Here is a 20,517-nt window from a genome sequence, read left to right as displayed (position 1 = left end):
ATTGTGTTTTTACCGTAGATTGGTGTGGAAACACCGTGGACCCAGCGAAAAACTACCGTGGAAATATCGTGGAAAAATGGAACAAATCAACCGTGGAAACAGCGTGGAAACTGTATAGGTTGCACGGTGTTTCCACAATATTTCCACGGTGAGCTCAAGGTTGCGAGGGTGGGTCATTTCATGTCAAATCGACCAATAGTTGGAATCGACTCCTTCCGATTTGGATGAAATTTGGTCACAAGTTTACTTTTATCATAAAAAAAAGTTGCGCGAAAGGAAGAAATTAAAAAAAAAATTACTCGATTTCTGTACTTTTTTTTTTTTTTGTTCAATAATTTTGGTGATGCGGGAATTATGAGATATGTGATTAATTTAAGGTAATTTGGTAGTCAAATCTCCAACAGTTAACCCTCACTTCAATTGCGATAATTTCAAAGATTATATTTTTAAGCCCTTAAAAACGAAACACCAGAATTTTATACCATACCGTTTAAGAAATATAATTAATTAAATTTTCGTAAAAATACATGGGCTCTTATGGCTGTCTTTATTCAACTTAACAGGAGGTTGATAATTTGAAAAAAAAAAAAAAAATGGCACAGTTAACCTAGGCCACAAAACTATTCAGTCTACGATATAATATCTAAAATATCTATCTACCAAATTTCGAAACAATTTACCTCATGGTTTTTTTTAAATTAATTTTTTTGTGTGACAGAAAGATTTCTGTCTTTGTTTTGTAACTTATTCTGCGCCCCTCATATTTATACTAGGGAAAAATGGTGGTTCTGCTGTGCGAGCGAAATTTGAATTATTGTTTACATTCAAAGAATAAACATATATTTAAATGATGATCGTTAAATACTGGAATGGTAATTAATACAAACCAAAGAGTTAAATGAATAATAATCATGAATACTTATCATTAATAAGATAAGATGTGTAAAAATTACGGGAAAGTTTATATTTCAATTATTAAAATTAAACAAAAAATAATGAATGTTTTTTATAAATTAAAAAATTATTAGGTGTGAAGAGTAGTATATTATTTATATTTATAAATAAAATTAAATATTTATTTGATGTGTATGGGGTATTAGATTGATAAAAAAATCCAAATTAAATAGTTGAAGATAAACTATATATTAATAATTATCACTGTTCAAATGGTAACAATAAATTGTGTCACATTAATTTTTTGTCACTAAAATAATAACAATTTATTAACTTGGCTGATCTGTGCCATACTATCACCGATTTATTTATTTATTTAACAATTTTTTTTCTTATTAAATTGTGTGTCAGTTACTTTTATCGTATTATTATGAACTTTTAAAAATTTACCGGGATTATAAGGTTATATTTACTACACATGCACGTGATACACATTAAACTGTCAAAGAAACTAGTGTAAACAGAAGTACCAATTTTCATAAAATAACAACTGTTGGTACTGTTTGGTTGCAGTCAAAACAATTTATGTAATTAAAAAGAAATTATGACTATTTGTTTCTGCATATTAATTATAGCTTATAATATATAATTATTGATTATCTTAAATTATTATGAACTTCATTGAATGATTGAAATCAAAAAAAAAATAATAATTTTGATACTGTTTTGACTTCGGAATGCGGCTACCAAATTATCTTAATTTCTAAATCTAGTAGAATTTTTTTGTTTCGAGAAAAAACTCTAGAATTATCAACTAACTGCATATGCTTGAGTGGGATTCGAACCCGGGACCTAACGAACGATAGACCGACATTTTAAAGACTAGGCTACGCTACTGACAGTGACTATTAAGTTTACTTGTGCTATATGAGATTCAAACGATTCATCACTTTCAAAACATCAAAACATAATCGAAAAGCTGTTATTGGTATACAATATATATTATAATAAAGAAATTTCTTACTTTTTTTTTTTTTCGAGCACTATAAAATCTGGTATGTAAGTAATTGTGATGTGTGTAATTTTGGTTATATAGTTATATATGAAATTGTTTAAAAAGTATATAGGCTCTATATATGGTCATGTATGGTCATATGTAACTCGTTTTTCCTAGATGATTAATTACTATGGTTACACTGTAAAAAATTTGCGTAGTAAACGCGAAATGAATCTGGAGTGAACGTGGAGTGAATGATTTTCTATTTCTTCAATCTTCCGGAGTGAATATAATTTCGAAGGGAAGTTTTAGAACATGTTAATTATAAAAAAAATTACTAATACATAGTGGAGTTAAGTCTTTTATATTTAGACATATATATTGACTATGAAACAATTACAAGCTCCCTATACATGAATTCATAAGAAATAATTGTTTAAAATTATAATCTGCTAATAATGAAAAATTTTACTCGTATGAAATTACAGATCGATTTTTCATTTTCGCTTATTAATATATTTTCACTCATCCACGAACTGTCATATAACTTACATCAATGATACCACGAACGAAAATTTTATATTGTACCAAAAAATTAAGTATTCCCATAAAAATTACGTCACTATAACTATTAAATAATTGAATGTTTTCACTTTGTCTTGTATAAAATTATAACTTAGTGAGTTACTAAAACATTTTATAAATTGAAATTGAAAACATAATTTTTTATGGTTAATTATTAGTACCTGGATCAATTATTTATTGAAATAATTATGTTTATCTAGTGGTTCGATTTGCACTTTGAATTAGTGAATACTCACTTATTTCCACTAATTCGAGTTTAGAAAGAGTATAAACAGTTAGTTTTATTGAACTAAAATTTATTAAAGTATTAAAACTCCGAACCGGAGTGAATGTGGATTTAAATAAAATCTGCTAAAAAAAAAACAATTCCTAATTCCCTCCGGATGCGGAGTGATTTTATTTTTATAACTCCGAAATTCCGAATGACGGAGTAAATTTGGTTTTTTTTACATTGTGCAATGATTTATTGTATTTTTTTGGTGTTATTTCGGCCAAATTAAGCTGTTTGGGCTCTTTCTCGGCCAAATAATTTCACCTGGGTAGACTCGAAAGAAAAAATTTTCTCCCCTCTGGGCGAAAAGCGTCAACTTGTGCCCCACTGTGCGATACGAAGTTGCCGCTTTCTGCCTCCGTCGAAGAGAAAAATAATATTGACACCTTGGGTAGTAAATAAGAAAGCCTCAGATCACATGTTGGTTCCCGTGCTGCCCTCTATCTTTGATTTAACTTAAATAATTAGAGTGTTAAAACAACACGGAAAGTAGAAAATCTATCAGGGGATGAACAAGTGGATAATTGCTTGTTGGGAACCCGAAAGAAACAAGTGGAGGAAACCTTTTACATAGGGTATGGGAAGAACTTGAGCCCCACCACCAATCCTACGCAAGCATGTTGACCAGCGCTGCGAGTCTGGTACCATGGGAGGCCTTTTCAAGCCCACTGTGACCAGAGTCTCTTTATTTTCTGAGATGGGAGCAGTGTTTGGCCCGAGACAGGTAGGACTCGTGATGGCTGTGATTAGATACCGCGCGCAATGAGGATTTTTGATTATACCTCCGTTTAATGTCCACGTTAATTGTCAATTATATTTTTCGATTTAGAGTGTCGTCTGGGTCAAAAGATGGGGATGCTTCGCAGCGCGTGTATACCCAAAAGGATGAGGAAACGGCTTCCGGTCGGTGTAGGTGGATTTAGGTCCCGTTACATTAATTTATCACATGTTTGTTGACATCGGCTTCGCCTCGGCCAACAATTACGTGAGATCTGAAACATTTCACACACACACACACACACACACACACACACACACACACACACACACACACACACACACACACACACGCGCGCGCGCGCGCGCGTGCGCACACACAGCTTCAGAATAGCTTCCTAGGACCTTAAATCGTCGACATCTCATGAAAACTCGATTTTCGAAAATCGGGGTGAAAACAATAACTTCCTGAATTTTTGAAAATTTGCAATTTTCTTAGCGGGAAGTCAAAAATTTAACAATGAGGAAACTAAAAGCTTGAAGCCCCGTAACTTTTTTACAATTTGTTTTACGCTCATAATGCATCAGCTCTTATTTGTAGAGAATTTAATTTCCTACGAAATTATACTAGGAGGAATTTACAAAAAAAATTTCTTTCATGGTCTGAAGAACGAAAAACTAAAATGAAAAATTTCCACGTGTATTTTAAATGGAAAAGGGGACCCCCCGTTGTGATAGCTCAATTTTAAAGATATCTGGCCGAAATTCGGTCAAGATTTTTTTTTTAATAATATACTGAGAGACAATTTTATTTAATACACTGTGAAAAATTCCCATTAACGGTATGCGCAGGCGACACAATTGGGACCTATGCGCATACGTTTACTATGGGACACTTGTAAATTTTGTATCAGTTTTTTTATGGTCCGGTGTTACAATACGCCCATAGTAAAATTTTTTGGGAATTTTTCACAGTGTAGTAATGAAATTTATTTGTATTTAATAAAACACGTAGTATGGTCATGCGCAAATAAAAAGTTTTCTCAATACAAATAAGAATTTTATTACAATCCCGTTTCAAATTTTATTAGTATTTAATACGTGTTTATTAGTATCGACTACGTGTTTGTTCATATACTAAACACATTAATTTGTAAATGCCCGTGAAAAATGAATCATACATGGCCGTATATGGCTCATACATGGAGCATATATGGCCATGCATGAAGCATATATGGCCATACATGAAGCATATCTGGCCGTACATGGGCATACAAACTTTTTTAATACAGTCATACATGGCCATATACAGTCATACAAAAACATGTATGGCCATACATGGTCTTGTATGGTTCATATATGGCCATGTATGACTATTAAAAAAGTTGGTATGTCCATGTATGGCCATATATGCTCCATGTATGACCATATATTCTCCATGTATGACCATATATGCTCCATGTATGGCCATATATGCTCCATGTATGGCCATATATGCTCCATGTATGGTCATGCATGGCCATGTATGATTAATTTTTCGACTATTACAATTACTTATAAACAGGATGTTGCAGGGTTAAAAAAATAGGAAATTTTTTTAATATCACTAATAGCATATTGATGATTATATTTTGCTTTTTCGAAAGTGATTATATTCTTTGAACCTTACGTAGCACAACTCAACTTTGTTGTAACTGTCGGTCGTATAGCCTAGTCGAAAAAAGCGTCGGTCTCTCGTACGGAAGGTCCGGGGTTCGAGAATCCTACTAAAGCGGGTACGGATATTGATAAGTCTAGCGTTTTTTCTCTGAATTAAAAATTTTCATTTCGATTAAAAGTTTAATCATTCGCATACCTGATAATCTCTGCGTCGCCGAAATAATTGAAAAAAAAAAAAAAAATTTTTTTTTTTAATTTAGTTAAAATTTCTATCCATAGTCATATATGGCCGTATCAAGCCATGTATAGCCATATATGGTCATATATGGCCATATTTGGCCAATTTTCATACATGGCCATGTATGAGTCATTTTTCACGGGTAACTAATAAATCGATAAGTCCAATCTAAAAAGTCGTTGTATTCCATCGATTAATTGATATTAAAAAATTTTGTTACAGATTAATTTATTTATAGGCAGTAAATAATACCAAAATATTAAAAGTTATCTTTAAATTTGAAGTAAAGAGTTTTAACTAGGTTGGAATCTTATGGTTTAGACTATGGGCGATTTTAGAAACGTGGACATTTTTTTAATATCACATGAATTATTAAAGAATTGAAATTTTTAATAACAATTTCATTTTTTATAAATGTACAAATTAATTCCAGTATAGTTAAAAAAACATTTTTAATTCTTGAAGATAGGTTAAATTCATGAAAAAATAATTAAAATACAAATCATTTCGAAAAAAACGTTGTTATTATTGAAAATTTTCCTTTATTAAACGTCTCATGTATATATTTCACTATTTAAATATTTTTTTTTTTTAATCAACGGCAGTCACATTTGACACTTTCCAACGAATTAAAGATGGCCGTCATAAAGCGGTACTTGCGGTGATTTTGGTAAATGCATATTTGTGTCTGATAAAATTTTATTAAATACTAATTAAAAAAATTTTATTTTTGATAATACTCTCATTGATTTTCCTGCTATCGAATTTATTGTTATAAAATAAAATTCATGCTCTATATAATTAATATTTATTAATATGTTGTGGTGTTTTGGAAAAAATTCTAATACGCGTTATTATTCCTGGCGAATAAATTTGTCTCTCAGTGATTATATATAAAGTAACTTTTGTGACCATAAGACGTTAAAAAAAAATTTTTGTTTTTTTCGGGACACCCCAATGTATAGTTGGCATCATATACCAATAACATTTTCATAGTCTATAACTTGTTTTGATTTTCGTTTCATGATAAATTTTACTGCATTCATGAGTATCCGGAATCTCTAGAACGTCTTGAAAAAATCTACTTTCTATTCTGGCTGCCAGAATTATTTTTTCATCTCTCGATTTTAATAATTTTGTAAGATTTTTCAATTCTACATAGCAACGAGTTTTAGGTAGCTTAGGAGTAGTCATTAAAGCCATATAACATATGAACACTAAATAAAAAAGTGAATTGTTTGAAAAACATAATAAATATAACCAGCAGATTTGTCTTACCGATCCCGGCTGTACTCCATTTGCTTATTTGAGTCATGACACTGCCTGATTCGATCTTCAGGGGCAGGATCAATAAATCGAAAGGTATGCAGCCGACCGAATTTGATGACAGCTCCATTCTATTAACAGACAATTACATTCTGTAGATAAAATGTATCGGAATAATAATTTAGTCGAGATAAACAAAAAAAAAAAAAAAGAACCATCCAGCCTTACCCGGAATGGAAAAGTTGATTTCTTATATATGTAAATACAATAAAGCTACAATAGTGTAATTAATACTTATTTTGTAAGCTTCAGCATGAATTTCGAGGAAATGAGTTTTGCCTTATCATTCCGAAGTTATTAAAGGACTAAGCTGCAAAAATAAGCTTTTTTAGTTATTTGTGAAATTTTCTAGTTTATCAAATTGGTAGACAAGATCTTTAGAAAAATAAGTAATATAGTGAGAATTAAAGCTAATCGTGCAAATTTCGAGATACTTTTTACAGAATTAAATTGTCATTTTCGGTTGAAAAGTTTTTTAAGGATAAAGCCAGAAAATTCATTTTTATGAAAATTAAAAAAAATTTGAAACACCCACAACTTCCAAACTAATTGACCGATTGGGCTCATCTTCGAACTTGATGAAAGTAATTGTCTAATAAACAAGTGTATAAAATTCCATCAAAATCCGCTAAGAATTGCGGGCGCTATCATGATGACAAGGCGCGTTATATTATATAGATGTATACATTAGGGTGCTTCATTTTAGAGCAACATTTTTTTTTTATCAAGTCCTACCTGAAAATCTTGTAGTCGGTGGAAAAACAAAAATTTTGAGCCGCATGGCAGCTCTTAATTCCGATTTTAACCAGTTGCAAATTAATTTTTTATTTTTCCCATTTAAATAACATTGAAAAATAATTTTTCATAACTTTTTCCTTCCGCTCACCGTATTAAATTTTTTTTTTTGCATTTTGGCTTATAGGCTTTTGTAGAGGACTAAATTTGCTACAAAAAAGGTCCTTGGAGTCGAGTCCGTAACTAGATTAGATTTCTACACAAATCGCTTCTTAGATTGAAATTTCGTAAAAATAACACTAAATCTTATCTAGCGCCCAAATTATTGATAATGGATAAAAAATGCAGGGAACAATTTTGTAGGAAATTTTATGTCCTACAATTTTTGTGATCAAACAATTTGTTCTAACTCCCGATGTTTAGTAACTATAGCTCCTTAAGGTAGTTTACTCGCAAAACGACTTTTCTTACACTGTGAAAAATTTTTAACAAATTTTACTATGGGTGCTTTATAACACCGGACCATAAGAAAACTGATACAAAATTTACAAGTGTCCCATAGTAAACGGTATGCTCAGACGACACGATTGGGACAGTTTTCTTATGGTCCGGGGTTACAATGCGGCCATAGTAAAATTTAATGGGAATTTTTCACAGTGTAGGAATGCGATGAAATCAAAATATGAGATCAACAAAAATGTCTAATATTTAATGAAAAAAAAAACGAAATTTTTTTACCGATTGTAAGACAAGATATTAACAACCAATAAGTGCATAATTAACATGCTAGAGATCTACCAAGTATAAGAAAAACATGTAGTTTCCTGAATATCTTGGAAACGGTTCTTACTATTTTTTTAAAAAACTTATCCACTGTTAAATGAAAAAATTAGAAATTTTTTGAAAAAAACTCTGAATTTTTTGACCGATTTGATTAAAAAATATTGATTTTTAAAATATAAAAAATTTTAAAATACCTGACGTGTGGTGAGGTACAGCAATCACAACTCGGCAACGTTGCAGTCATCATACTTAACCGGTGGAAATTCAAATGTCACTTAGTTAGGTTAATTTTTGAGCATGAAAGTATTGGAAGTCAAAAAAATTTTTGGAAAATTTTTCGAAATAATTTTTATGAATGTTAAACATTTGTTCAATGATTTAAAAAAAAACAAAAAAATTATTTTTTGATATTAACTTATATTAATGATAGCTCGGCTACCCAATTCCAAAACACAGTAAGTGACAAATTTTTAAAAATCGACTTTTTAGTATTTTTAGTTCCAATGAAGTTTTGTGAACATGATTCTATACATATTTCAAAAAAATTATTTTTGTCAGTTACTGTATTTTGAAATTGGTCAGCCGAGCTTTTCTAATAGTGTTAGAATTTTTTAAAATTATGATACTGAAAGTAGCACACATTGAACAATTTTTATCTTTTTAATTGTGGTTTTCTTGTAAGTTTAAAAAAAATTTATGAAAATATGCACAAAAATTAATTCTATCCAAAATTTGTGATTGTCAATAATAACAAAGTACACGTATATTAAACTCACACTATATAAAGATTGCTACCTATACGTTTAATCTATAGACTATTCAATATAAATGTTTTCAGCGTTGCCACATTTATTATACTCATCAGTGTGATTGTATTAGTGTGTATCTGTAAATTTAAAACTAAAATGTATTGTATACAGTCTCCCACAAAAATAAAATATTCTCGCATTGAGTATCTCTAACTTTTTGTAGTTGCGATTACGCTATACTTTTGGCTACGAGGTCGCGAGTGAACTACCTTAAAATATAAAATTGGGGAAAAATTTAGTTTTTACATTTCCAAGAACGAATTTAATAGATCTACGTGAAAAAGTCGAATCCAGAAATTGTATGTCATCGGACTTACTAAAATCTAACGGCAGTAAAATTTTTTTAATCAATTATTCTACAGCTAGTACTGGTTTTGTAAGTCTCATATATTCAAGAAACTTTTTTTAAACTATTTAAGTAATTTGATTATTTATGTTAGGTCTAAAATTCATGCACAACTTATGTAGTAGTATTAGTATATCTATCACAATTTGTCGGTTCGACTTTTTCACGTAGATTTATTAAATTAGTTCTTGGAAACGTAAAAACTAAATTTTTCCCCAATTTTATATTTTAAGAGGCTGTAGTTACTAAACTTCGAGAGTTAGGATAAATTTTGTTTGATTATAAAAATTGTAGGGCATAAAATTTCCTACGAGATTGTACTCTACATTTTTTATCCATTATTAATAATTTGGGCGCTCGATAAGATTTAGTGTTATTTTTACGAAAATTCAATCTAAGAAGAGATTTGTGTAGAAATCTAATCGAGTTACGGACTCGACTCAAAGGACCTTTTTTGTCGCAAATTTAGTCCTCTACAAATGTCTATGAGTCAAAATGCAAAAAAAAAAAATTTATTACGGTGAGCGGAAGGAAAAAGTTATGAAAAATCATTTTCCAATGTTATTTAAATGGGAAAAATAAAAAATTAATTTGCAACCGGTCAAAATCGGAATTAAGAGCTGCCATGCGGCTCAAAATTTTTTTTTTTCACCGACTACAAGATTTTCAGGTAGGACTTGATAAAAACAATGTTGCTCTAAAATGAAGCACCCTAATACATATATTTATATATATATATATATATATATATATTAGGGTGGTCCGCTTGGAACGACTATTTTTTTTTTCGCTCCCACTGAAAAATATTGTTGTAGACATTGAAAAAAAAAATCTCTGAAAGTTTTAGCTCTTAATTTTAATTTTGAGTACTTTACATTTGATTTTGAAATTTTTCCATTTAAAATACATGGAAAAGTTAGGATTTTTTTTTTAATTCTCTATAGCTCAGTGGCGTTTTACGTTACGCTTATGTTCATAGGTGGGGTTTGTAGGTATTTAGTTGCTCTTTCAGAGCTTTCAAGAAATTTTACCCTAACTTTTATATTTTGAAGTGGGGTCTCGGTAGAAGTTAGTTTCTTAATAAAAAAACGCTGTTTTTTGCATTTTATCGGGAAACCGTCAGAGTTACGACTCAGATTTAACAAGTTATATTTTGGAAATTTGATGCTCTACAAAAAAGGACCTGTAATAAAATTCGTTAAAGTGGATAGGTAAGAAGTTATGAGGCTTTTAAAATTGAAAAAAAAATAAATATCAATTATTTGGTATGTTTAACGTAAGTTAAACATAAAAAAAATATTTATTTATAGGTCTTTTTTTTTTTTTTTAAGCTAAACACAACGTATAACTGACAACATAATTTTAAAAAATAAATAAATAGAATGATATTTCTTCAGCATCAATTAAACAATTTATGAAGTAGATAAGACGAAATTTTTTTGCATTCTGAGGCACGCGAAATAGAAAAAAAAAAAAAAGAAAATTGTTCGTCGGATAATAATCAAAGTAGGTTTCGGAATTAACTCCAATTCAAGGTCACGGAATACAGTACTTACTAAAAAAGAATTTATTCAGAGAAATGCAAAGAAATAAAACAAAAATGAATAAAAAATATCAAAATACGAATTGATGCAAATTAATTAATTAATGATATACAAATTAACTTTTTTTTTAAATTATGTTGTCAGTTATACGTTGTGTTTAGCTTAAAAAAAAAAAAAAAGACCTATAAATAAATATTTTTTTTATGTTTAACTTACGTTAAACATACCAAATAATTGATATTTATTTTTTTTTCAATTTTAAAAGCCTCATAACTTCTTACCTATCCACTTTAACGAATTTTATTACAGGTCCTTTTTTGTAGAGCATCAAATTTCCAAAATATAACTTGTTAAATCTGAGTCGTAACTCTGACGGTTTCCCGATAAAATGCAAAAAACAGCGTTTTTTTATTAAGAAACTAACTTCTACCGAGACCCCACTTCAAAATATAAAAGTTAGGGTAAAATTTCTTGAAAGCTCTGAAAGAGCAACTAAATACCTACAAACCCCACCTATGAACATAAGCGTAACGTAAAACGCCACTGAGCTATAGAGAATTAAAAAAAAAATCCTAACTTTTCCATGTATTTTAAATGGAAAAATTTCAAAATCAAATGTAAAGTACTCAAAATTAAAATTAAGAGCTAAAACTTTCAGCGATTTTTTTTTTCAATGTCTACAACAATATTTTTCAGTGGGAGCGAAAAAAAAAAAATAGTCGTTCAAACGGACCACCCTAATATATATATATATATATATATATATATATATATATGGGTGCTCCATTTGAAACGAACATTTTTTTTTTTAAGCGGACACAAAAAAATTTTGTTATTTATGTTGAGAGAAAAATTCCCTGAAAATTTCAGCTCTTAATTTTAATTTTAAGTACTTCCTCTCGAACATCAAAGTTTTCCTATTTAAAAACTATGTAAATTGAATACTTTTTCTTTTCAATTACTATAACTCAGCCTGGTTTTGAGCTGTCGTTTTGAAACCAGTTTTTATTTATAGAGTAATTGTTGCTTTTTAAAATTGTATGAAATGATTTTGGTCTAACTCGATCTATGTCGATTGTATTAGCTCCGAAAGCCAATTTTCCACTTTTTTCATTTATTTCTGTTAATGGTGAAGAAACGGCTCATTTTACAAAAAATATGCACGGGATCAATCTTTTAGCAAATTTTGTTTTCTACAAAATTGCTCATGACACTTATATTGCTAAAATGCATTGATCATAATATACATGCATTTTAACATTTTACAGTTAAAAAGATTAATATTATCGTAAGCTTATAATTTTTTTTACTGTAAAATTTTTCAAATGCATGCACTTCATGAACAGTGCACTTGAACGATATAAGTGTCAAAAACAATTTTGTAGAAGACAAAATTTGCTAAAAGATTGGTCCTGTGCATATTTTTTGTAAGATGAGCCGTTTCTTTACTATTAACAAAAATAAATGAAAAAATTGACATTTGGAGCTGATACAATCGACATGGATCGAGTTAGACCAAAACCGTTTTATACACTTTGAAAAAGCAACAATTACTCTACAATTAAAAACTGGTTTCAAAACAATAGCTCAAAACCGGGCTAAGTTATAGTAAGTTAAAAGAGAAGTTATTCGATTTACATGCTTTTTAAAAGGGAAAACTTTGATGCTCGAGAGGAAATACTTAAAATTAAAATTAAGAGTTGAAATTTTCAGGGAATTTTGCTCTCAACACAAATAACAAAATTTTTTTGTGTCCGCTAAAAAATAAAAATGTTCGTTTCAAATGAAGCACCCTAATATATATACATGCATACATATTTATATACATATATAAACTTTTAAGTGGATTGTATGTTTTGACTCTACTAGGTAATATAAGATATTTGGTGGCGAAATTCTTTGATAATTCGATCATGAGATCCATTGCAATAGTCTGATTTCTAAAGAAATCGACTTAAAAATTGGTCTGTCGGTTAACCCTACGGGCCAGCCCCAAAACTTCCCGCTGTTTTCGAGCTCTTTGAGCTCGAAAAAATCGTTGTGAATACATTTTTGATCTCGAAAATACTTTTGTATTCCTTTGTTTTCGAAAAAAAAAAAACGTTTTTTACCATTTTTTGTCCAACGACATCTCTCAACCGAATTAACCGATTGAGACAATTGAGGTGGCAATCGACGAGGTTTATTGAGTTCTAAAGCTGATCAGATTTTGAAATTGATTTATGTAGTCATTTTTGAGAAATTTAAAAAAAACTGAAAAAACTTTTTATTTTCAATTCTTTCGACAACGGTTTCTCTTGAACGAATGAACCGATTTTGATGGTTGAGGTGGCATTTGACGCGGTTTATACAGTTTTAGAGCCCAGTAAATTTTAGAATCAATCTATCGAGCACATTACAAATTATCCAAAAAAAAACATTTTTTAAAAAATTTTATTTTTGTAATAAGGTAAATGTCCCAATACCGGAACGACGAAGGGTATATGACTGATTTTTAACGTTTTAAAAATATTCAAATAAATTATAAACCAAAATAATTTATTACATCATATAGAATAGACATTTACCAATTCAAAAATAATCAAATTAGTTCATTTTTCTTAAATTTAATATAAAAAAAAAATTTTTTTCTATGACACCCAAAATACTCAATACTGGAACGCTGAAATAGCATTGTCCCAATACGGGAATTCGGTTGTCCTAATACCGGAACAGTAAATAAAATAAGTTATTTTTTGCATTTATTCAAGGTGAAAATATTAATAATTATTAAATAATATTAATGTAAAACGAGTATAAATGTAGCAGACATCAGAGAACTTTAAAATTATAAATAAATAAGATAAATAATTTAAAAAATAATATTTAGAAAAAAAGCTCTCTTAATTTCAAAATTTTTTGAATTTGCTATTTTTTTAAATTTTATATTATTAATTATTTACTCGATTTATTGATAATTTTAAATTTGTCTGATGTCTGCTATATCACACCCATAATGTAAAATGTATTTAAAATTTTAAAATGATTGAATATTCAACGAAAATAAATATTTTGAACTAAAGAATAGAAACAAAATAAATCATTTGAGGTTATACTAGAGAAATAATAAAAAAAAAAAAAAAACTAAAAACAAAAATTTATTTTTTATGATTTAAATTAGAGTTTATCTATACTTAATCTATTTTTTATAACAATCATATATACTGCATTAAATATTCGGGCTCTAGTAATAATTAATATTGTACTTGATTTAGCCAGTCAATAAAACTCACCGTTAATGTCTATCGATAACATTAATATGATTGGCTGTTCTGGTACTGAGCACGGGTTCATTTTGGTGTACCAATAGACGAACAGTAAAATTAATATAATAATACTATTTTTTTTCATATTTTTAATATGTTTTCTTGAATTTTAGATCATTCAAGATGCATATACAAAAAAAAAATTATTGAAAAGTAATTCTATGCATTTTCTATAAGATTAAGACCATTGACTGATTTCTTAGCAAAACCATTAAGAGACATGAAAAAGTCATGAATCCGAGACTATTGCTCTAATTAACATTTTTTTTTTCATATTTTAAATATTTTCTAAAATCTATTTTATATCTTATTTTTTAACTGAAAGATTAAGGTTTCAAATAAAGAAAGTTTTATTTAGTTTCATCGCGTACGAGTTGAAATATAATGTCATGATTATCAAATCGTTCCGGTATTGGGTCTTGTTCCGGTCTTAGGACATTTACCTTATCTCTGAACGAACCCTACTGACCAAGCTCAATTTTTCACAGCTTTTAGATATTGACAAGCCGCGTCGAATGCTACACGGAGAAAAAAAAACGGTAACCATTACTGTGCAGAACAGTAATCCAGTCAATTAAATAAATATAAGTATAGCAAAATGTGCTTTTACTATACTTAATCTTTCGCCCAAACACGCTCATTGACTGGATTACTGTTCTGCGCAGCAATGGTTACCGTTTTTTTTCTCCGTGTACCTTGACGATCAAAATCGGTTCATCCATTCAAAAGTTACAGATATTTACATACGTACGTACACACATGCATTACATATACTTGGATATCATCTTGAAATTAGTCAGAATAGCTTCCTAGTACCTCAAAACGTCAAGATCTGATAGAAATTCGATTTTCGAAAATTGGACCGAAACCAATAACTTTCCGAATTTTCGAAAATTTTTAATTTTCTTAGCGGGAAGTTGAAAATAGCGAAATCTAGCGAAAAATACAGGCAAGCTAGTTTATCTACGAAAGGTTTCTACATATACTAGGACCACGACAACTGCATGAATTTAGTCTCTTATAAAAACTTGTTGATCTAACATGTTTTTAAAACCATCTTCTATAATCAGCTTGATAAAAAATTTTCAAAAGGTAGCTTAGGAATTTTGGAAATTACAAAAATAATTAAAATTCGGTTTTTCTTTTTTCTAAAATTTTACTTTCTCATGGCAGAAATACTTTTTATCTGTAAAATTGATAATATGCAGAAAATTTTAGCTCAAAATAAAGATATATAAACATCGCTCAACAATCCTAAATATTGATTCATGCTATGTATCCAATACTTTGAATTAATTCTTGAATTTTTTTATAACTCAATGATCATCGTTTTACCAGAATATAACTTTTTCATATCCGAATAAATATAGTGAACAATCTTAAATAATAAAATTTGGTAATATGAGAATCACAAAAAAATCTAAAAATAGAATTAAAATAAGAATAGTATACAAGAATAGTATTCATAATTCGATTTTTTCTATGTCTTCGGTTCTATTTTTAGTCCCTAAGATGAAAATTAATGGTGAGAAAAATTGAGATGCCTCAACATTAATACTTTAGAGTAGGCGATAACATCTATAACACAGTACTTGGAAGCATTCAAAACTCTTGAGCGATGCTTAAATATTCTAATTTTGGAGTTTAACTTTTTTTAGTTGAAGATGTAAACTATTGCTGCCTCGAGAAAAAAAAAAAAATTAAACGAAAAAGTCCAAAAACATGAAACTTTCAATTTTTGTATACAATTATTCTTAAGGAAACGCATAGATTTGAGCAGAACTAAATGTAATTAATCACGATAAAAAGTGGAAGGTGTATAACCACGAAATATGAAATACACGAAAAAGATTCAGAGAACAGTAATCTCTTTAACGGTATGTTGACGATAGATTCTAAACAAACGAATCAATTAAAATAAATACTAAAGTGATTACAAGAAACCGTAAAGGTGAGGATCTGGTATACCTTTTGAAATATTTAGTACATCATATTATAAGTATCAAGTATAGGTATGTCACGTAGCGGTTTAAACGTGAATCTCTGCGCGCGCTTTCCCATCTCACCGTGATTTGAACAACACCTCCTAGCTAATAAAATGCATATGCACGAATTTAATAGCAGTTATATGTTATTATTTAAATATCTATATTATTCTGATCATTTATCTAATTATGATCTATACATAAAACTATTAGAATTATTGTTTATTATATTTATGATTTGATAATTATTTTGAGTTCTATGTATGAAATCAATACTTTTATTTCAGTTAGTAACCCTGCCTAAGGGGCTGGTCCTAGGGATGCACTCGAGCCGAGACAAGACAAGATTGCAACGATCTTGTCTCGATCTTGACACTTCCCTTTTCGTATTGATCTCGAAAATCAGTCAATTCATTATATCGTCTTGGATTGTCTTGTCAAGATCTTGTCTTGGTCTTGAATTATGGTAAATTTTTCTTAAATTAATTTGAAATATAGTCCTAGAGCTAATGAGCACTTTTAGGTAGGTTCTTGAGGCACTTAGCAAAATTTTGTGAGTGCTCCTAAAAGACCCCTAAAAAAGATAGTCGAGGTCTGGCTGGAGGGAAGCGGTCCCCCGGCAACCCTTGCATTTTTGAAAACGGGAAATTTTCTTATTCAAAAAATGTTTTTGGAGCATTCTGATTTTTATATATATTTAAGTTAGATATGTAAATAATTGATATATGAAAAAGCCAGATCAATTAGTCAGCACTTAATGTTAGCCAGACTAGTGAAAAATGGTTTGTAAAACAAATTTAAAAAATGTTTTTGAGGTACTCTGAAATTTTGGGAGGGTAATATAGGTAATTAAAGATAAATAATCCCAAAAAGCCAGATCATTTTTATAGAACTTTCGATCTGTCAGATCGTCGTGAAAGTATCGCGTAAGTGCGTGTGAACAGCACTATGGGACGCTTAAGATGCGAAAGAGAGCGTATATCGGCTGTGCCTCTCGCTCAAGACCACTACGACGTGATTGCCTATCGCAAGATGACGTGACCTACAGTGCCCATGCGGTAGTTTATTCAATAATTTCGGAGTAAATAAATAATTTTGAAAATAATAATCACAGTAATAATAGTAATAATAAAATTCAAAATAATATAATAATAATAAAAAAAAAATAATGATAAAATAAAATAAAATAATAATGAAATGAAAAAAGATAATATAATTGAAAAAAAGTAATAATAATAGTAATGCAATTTAAGATAATTTAATAAAGAATATAATAGTAGTCATAAACATACAAAAAATTTTTTTTTGTTTTGGTAAAAAATATGTTTTTTTTTTATTTTTCTCACCTCCGAGCGGAAAGTGTCAACTTCCATCTCGCTGTGCAAAACAAAGTTGTCGCTTTCCGCCTTTGTCGAGGAGAATAATAGTATACATGCCTCGGGAAGTAAATAAGAAAGCCTCAGATCACATATTTGTTGACATCGGCTTCGCTTCGGCCAACAATTACATGTGATCTGAGACATTTCTTACTTTACTTCCCGAGGCATGTTATGACAGAGAGACTAATCTTGCCAAGTCTGGTCGCACCTAGTATTATAGTCGAATATTAGGGCGTCACTGGAAGATGGACTCGGCCTTCCAGAACCGGATGTTATATGATTTTATTTTAATTAAATTAATTTAATTTATTACTCAGGGTCGTTTGTAATATTTTGTGAGTGAGAAGAGGAATCGTAGAGTAGGCTGAAATAATGTTAATTCAAATTTTATTATTTTAAGCACCTTGCTTTATTTCATTACCTTGTGACAATAATTATTTCTTATGGCAAACTAATATACTCATGACAAACTAATTTTCTTATGACAAACTAAATTTCTTGTCCCCTGGACGGTTTCCACACCCACACACCCACTTAAATATACCTCGCCCCCTGGACGGTAAGCCTTAACATTAGTTTAAAAACCATCCCCTGGATGTATAATTATTTAAAATAAACTTAACATGTCCACCGGACCTAAATCACAAACACAGTTTTCCTTTACCTTAATTGACTCTACTTCACTTTATTTAATTTTGTACTTAATGACATCACTAACTTTTATCCAATGAATAGACTCTATATTCCCAATACAAAAATCTCACTAATAAAATTTACACATAAAATTTTCACAATTATTTAGTTCTTATTTCTTTTCAACGATTTATTTAATTCATTTATATTTTCATTAATTAATTAATTTTGGTGTTAATTTAATTATTAATTAATTAATTTTTCACTGATAAGTTACCCATTAATATTCATTTCCAAAATTTATTTATTTAATTTACTCAATCTTTTCTGATAATTATTCTTACTACGCATTTCAATATTCAATTCAATTTACCGACAAAATAATCCGTTCTTAAATTTCACTCGACACAATTTTACCGTAAATTTTCTAGTGTCTTAAAATTCTGATTTTCGATTTTATTATTTTAATTAGAATTATTTTAACATTAATTTAAAATATATTTTATGATTAATTTTGCGACTAGAATTACGTTTAAAATTGACTAGAACATTCGGCCGGTGAATTGGCGTCGCAAGGTCTTAATTTACGATCTTACACGCGGATAACTTTTGTCTAGAGCGGCCGACAAGCCTGAGATACTTTTATTAAAATATTGAATTTATTTATTGAATAATTTACGCGGAAGAATTTATTTTATTCTAGCCGAGAGGCCTCGAATAGAATAAATTTAGAGTTACGACAGAACAACGAGTACACGGCAAAGATTTTACGGAAATTTTGAGACGCGTGGTTGAACTAGCCGACGGGCCTTGTGCTACCAATCTAATTCACATAGCCAGCAGAAAGATATTATGTAAATTAATTATAATTAATTCGGCCCTCTAATAATTAAATCAAAGGCCTTAATTAATTATAATTTTTACCTTGAGAAAACTTCAACAAATTCGATAAGGAACGTATCTGGTGTCTCGTTCAACTACTCTAATTTTCCGCCGGTCTATTTTCCTCTTACTCCTTCTCTTGTCACTCAGGAAATAAATTTTTCTTGTTTGTTATATTGTAACCTGTCAATAATCAGTACGTATTAGTATTTTGTTAAATTATTGATTATTATAATTATCGGCCTAAAGGCCTAATAACTAGTGAACAAGTTAAATATTAATTAATCAATCGCCTCGTTCCACGTGAAGCGTGAACGGACATATATATTTACCTGGTGATGTTTTTCCGTCCGGTGTTCTCGCCGTCTGGACAACTCTCTCCTCGTTTTTCGTTCCGCAGTCCATTATATCGTTTCACTCCCGTTCACTATTCCGGAAACCTATTCCCACTATCTTAGACTAAGGAAATGACGAACGGACGGGCCTTAGTGATCCATGTGACACCCGGTGACTAGTCGCAATACTACTCGTAACTTACGAGGTCGTTGGCCAGTTATTGGCGGGAACGAAATTCAAATTCAACTTAATTTAATTATTCATGTTTATTAAAATTTACCCTGTTACAATATAATATAATATTATTAATTCTTTATTCCGAAATTATTGAATAAACTACCGCATGGGCACTGTAGGTCACGTCATCTTGCGATAGGCAATCACGTCGTAGTGGTCTTGAGCGAGAGGCACAGCCGATATACGCTCTCTTTCGCATCTTAAGCGTCCCATAGTGCTGTTTACACGCACTTACGCGATACTTTCACGACCATCTGACAGATCGAAAGTTCTATAAAAATGATCTGGCTTTTTGGGATTATTTATCTTTAATTACCTATATTACCCTCCCAAAATTTCAGAGTACCTCAAAAACATTTTTTGAATTTGTTTTACAAACCATTTTTCACTAGTCTGGCTAACATTAAGTGCTGACTAATTGATCTGGCTTTTTCATATATCAATTATTTACATATCTAACTTAAATATATATAAAAATCAGAATGCTCCAAAAACATTTTTTGAATAAGAAAATTTCCCGTTTTCAAAAATGCAAGGGTTGCCGGGGGACCGCTACCCCCCTGATTAAAAGAAACAATTCGAAACAATTTGTAATGTTAAACTTCCATAAGAATGGCGATTCAAAAGTATTCAACGTATTCAAAAGCATGAAAAACTATTTAAAATTTTTTTTTTCATCGTTTCAAATCATTTCTTTTAATAAGGGCCTCCAGCCAGACCTCGACTATCTTTTTTAGGGGTCTTTTAGGAGCACTCACAAAATTTTGCTGTGCCTCAAGAACCTACCTAAAACTGCTCATTAGCTCTCCTACTAATAGTTTACACAATTATATTTCATTGGGTTGTATTTTATAAT

The 20,517-nt window shown here is 29.9% G+C and overlaps 1 protein-coding gene across 4 annotated transcripts in view; it reads right to left on the bottom strand.

The window, feature by feature from the left end:
• LOC103571974 (afadin) overlaps positions 1-20,517 on the bottom strand; it is a 194,357-nt gene that overhangs the window by 56,308 nt on the left and 117,532 nt on the right. For all 4 annotated transcript variants that reach the window (XM_053738752.1, XM_053738754.1, XM_053738755.1 and 1 more), the window contains exon 8: positions 6,640-6,758. In XM_053738752.1, coding sequence (XP_053594727.1) covers positions 6,640-6,758 — 119 coding nt within the window. The remainder of the gene's footprint in view (positions 1-6,639; positions 6,759-20,517) is intronic.

Source organism: Microplitis demolitor, chromosome 4, assembly GCF_026212275.2.
Source record: "Microplitis demolitor isolate Queensland-Clemson2020A chromosome 4, iyMicDemo2.1a, whole genome shotgun sequence".
Taxonomy (NCBI): Eukaryota; Metazoa; Arthropoda; class Insecta; order Hymenoptera; family Braconidae; genus Microplitis; species Microplitis demolitor.
Note: the sequence above shows the minus strand (reverse complement) of the source record. Positions and strands in the feature narration are given on the sequence as shown.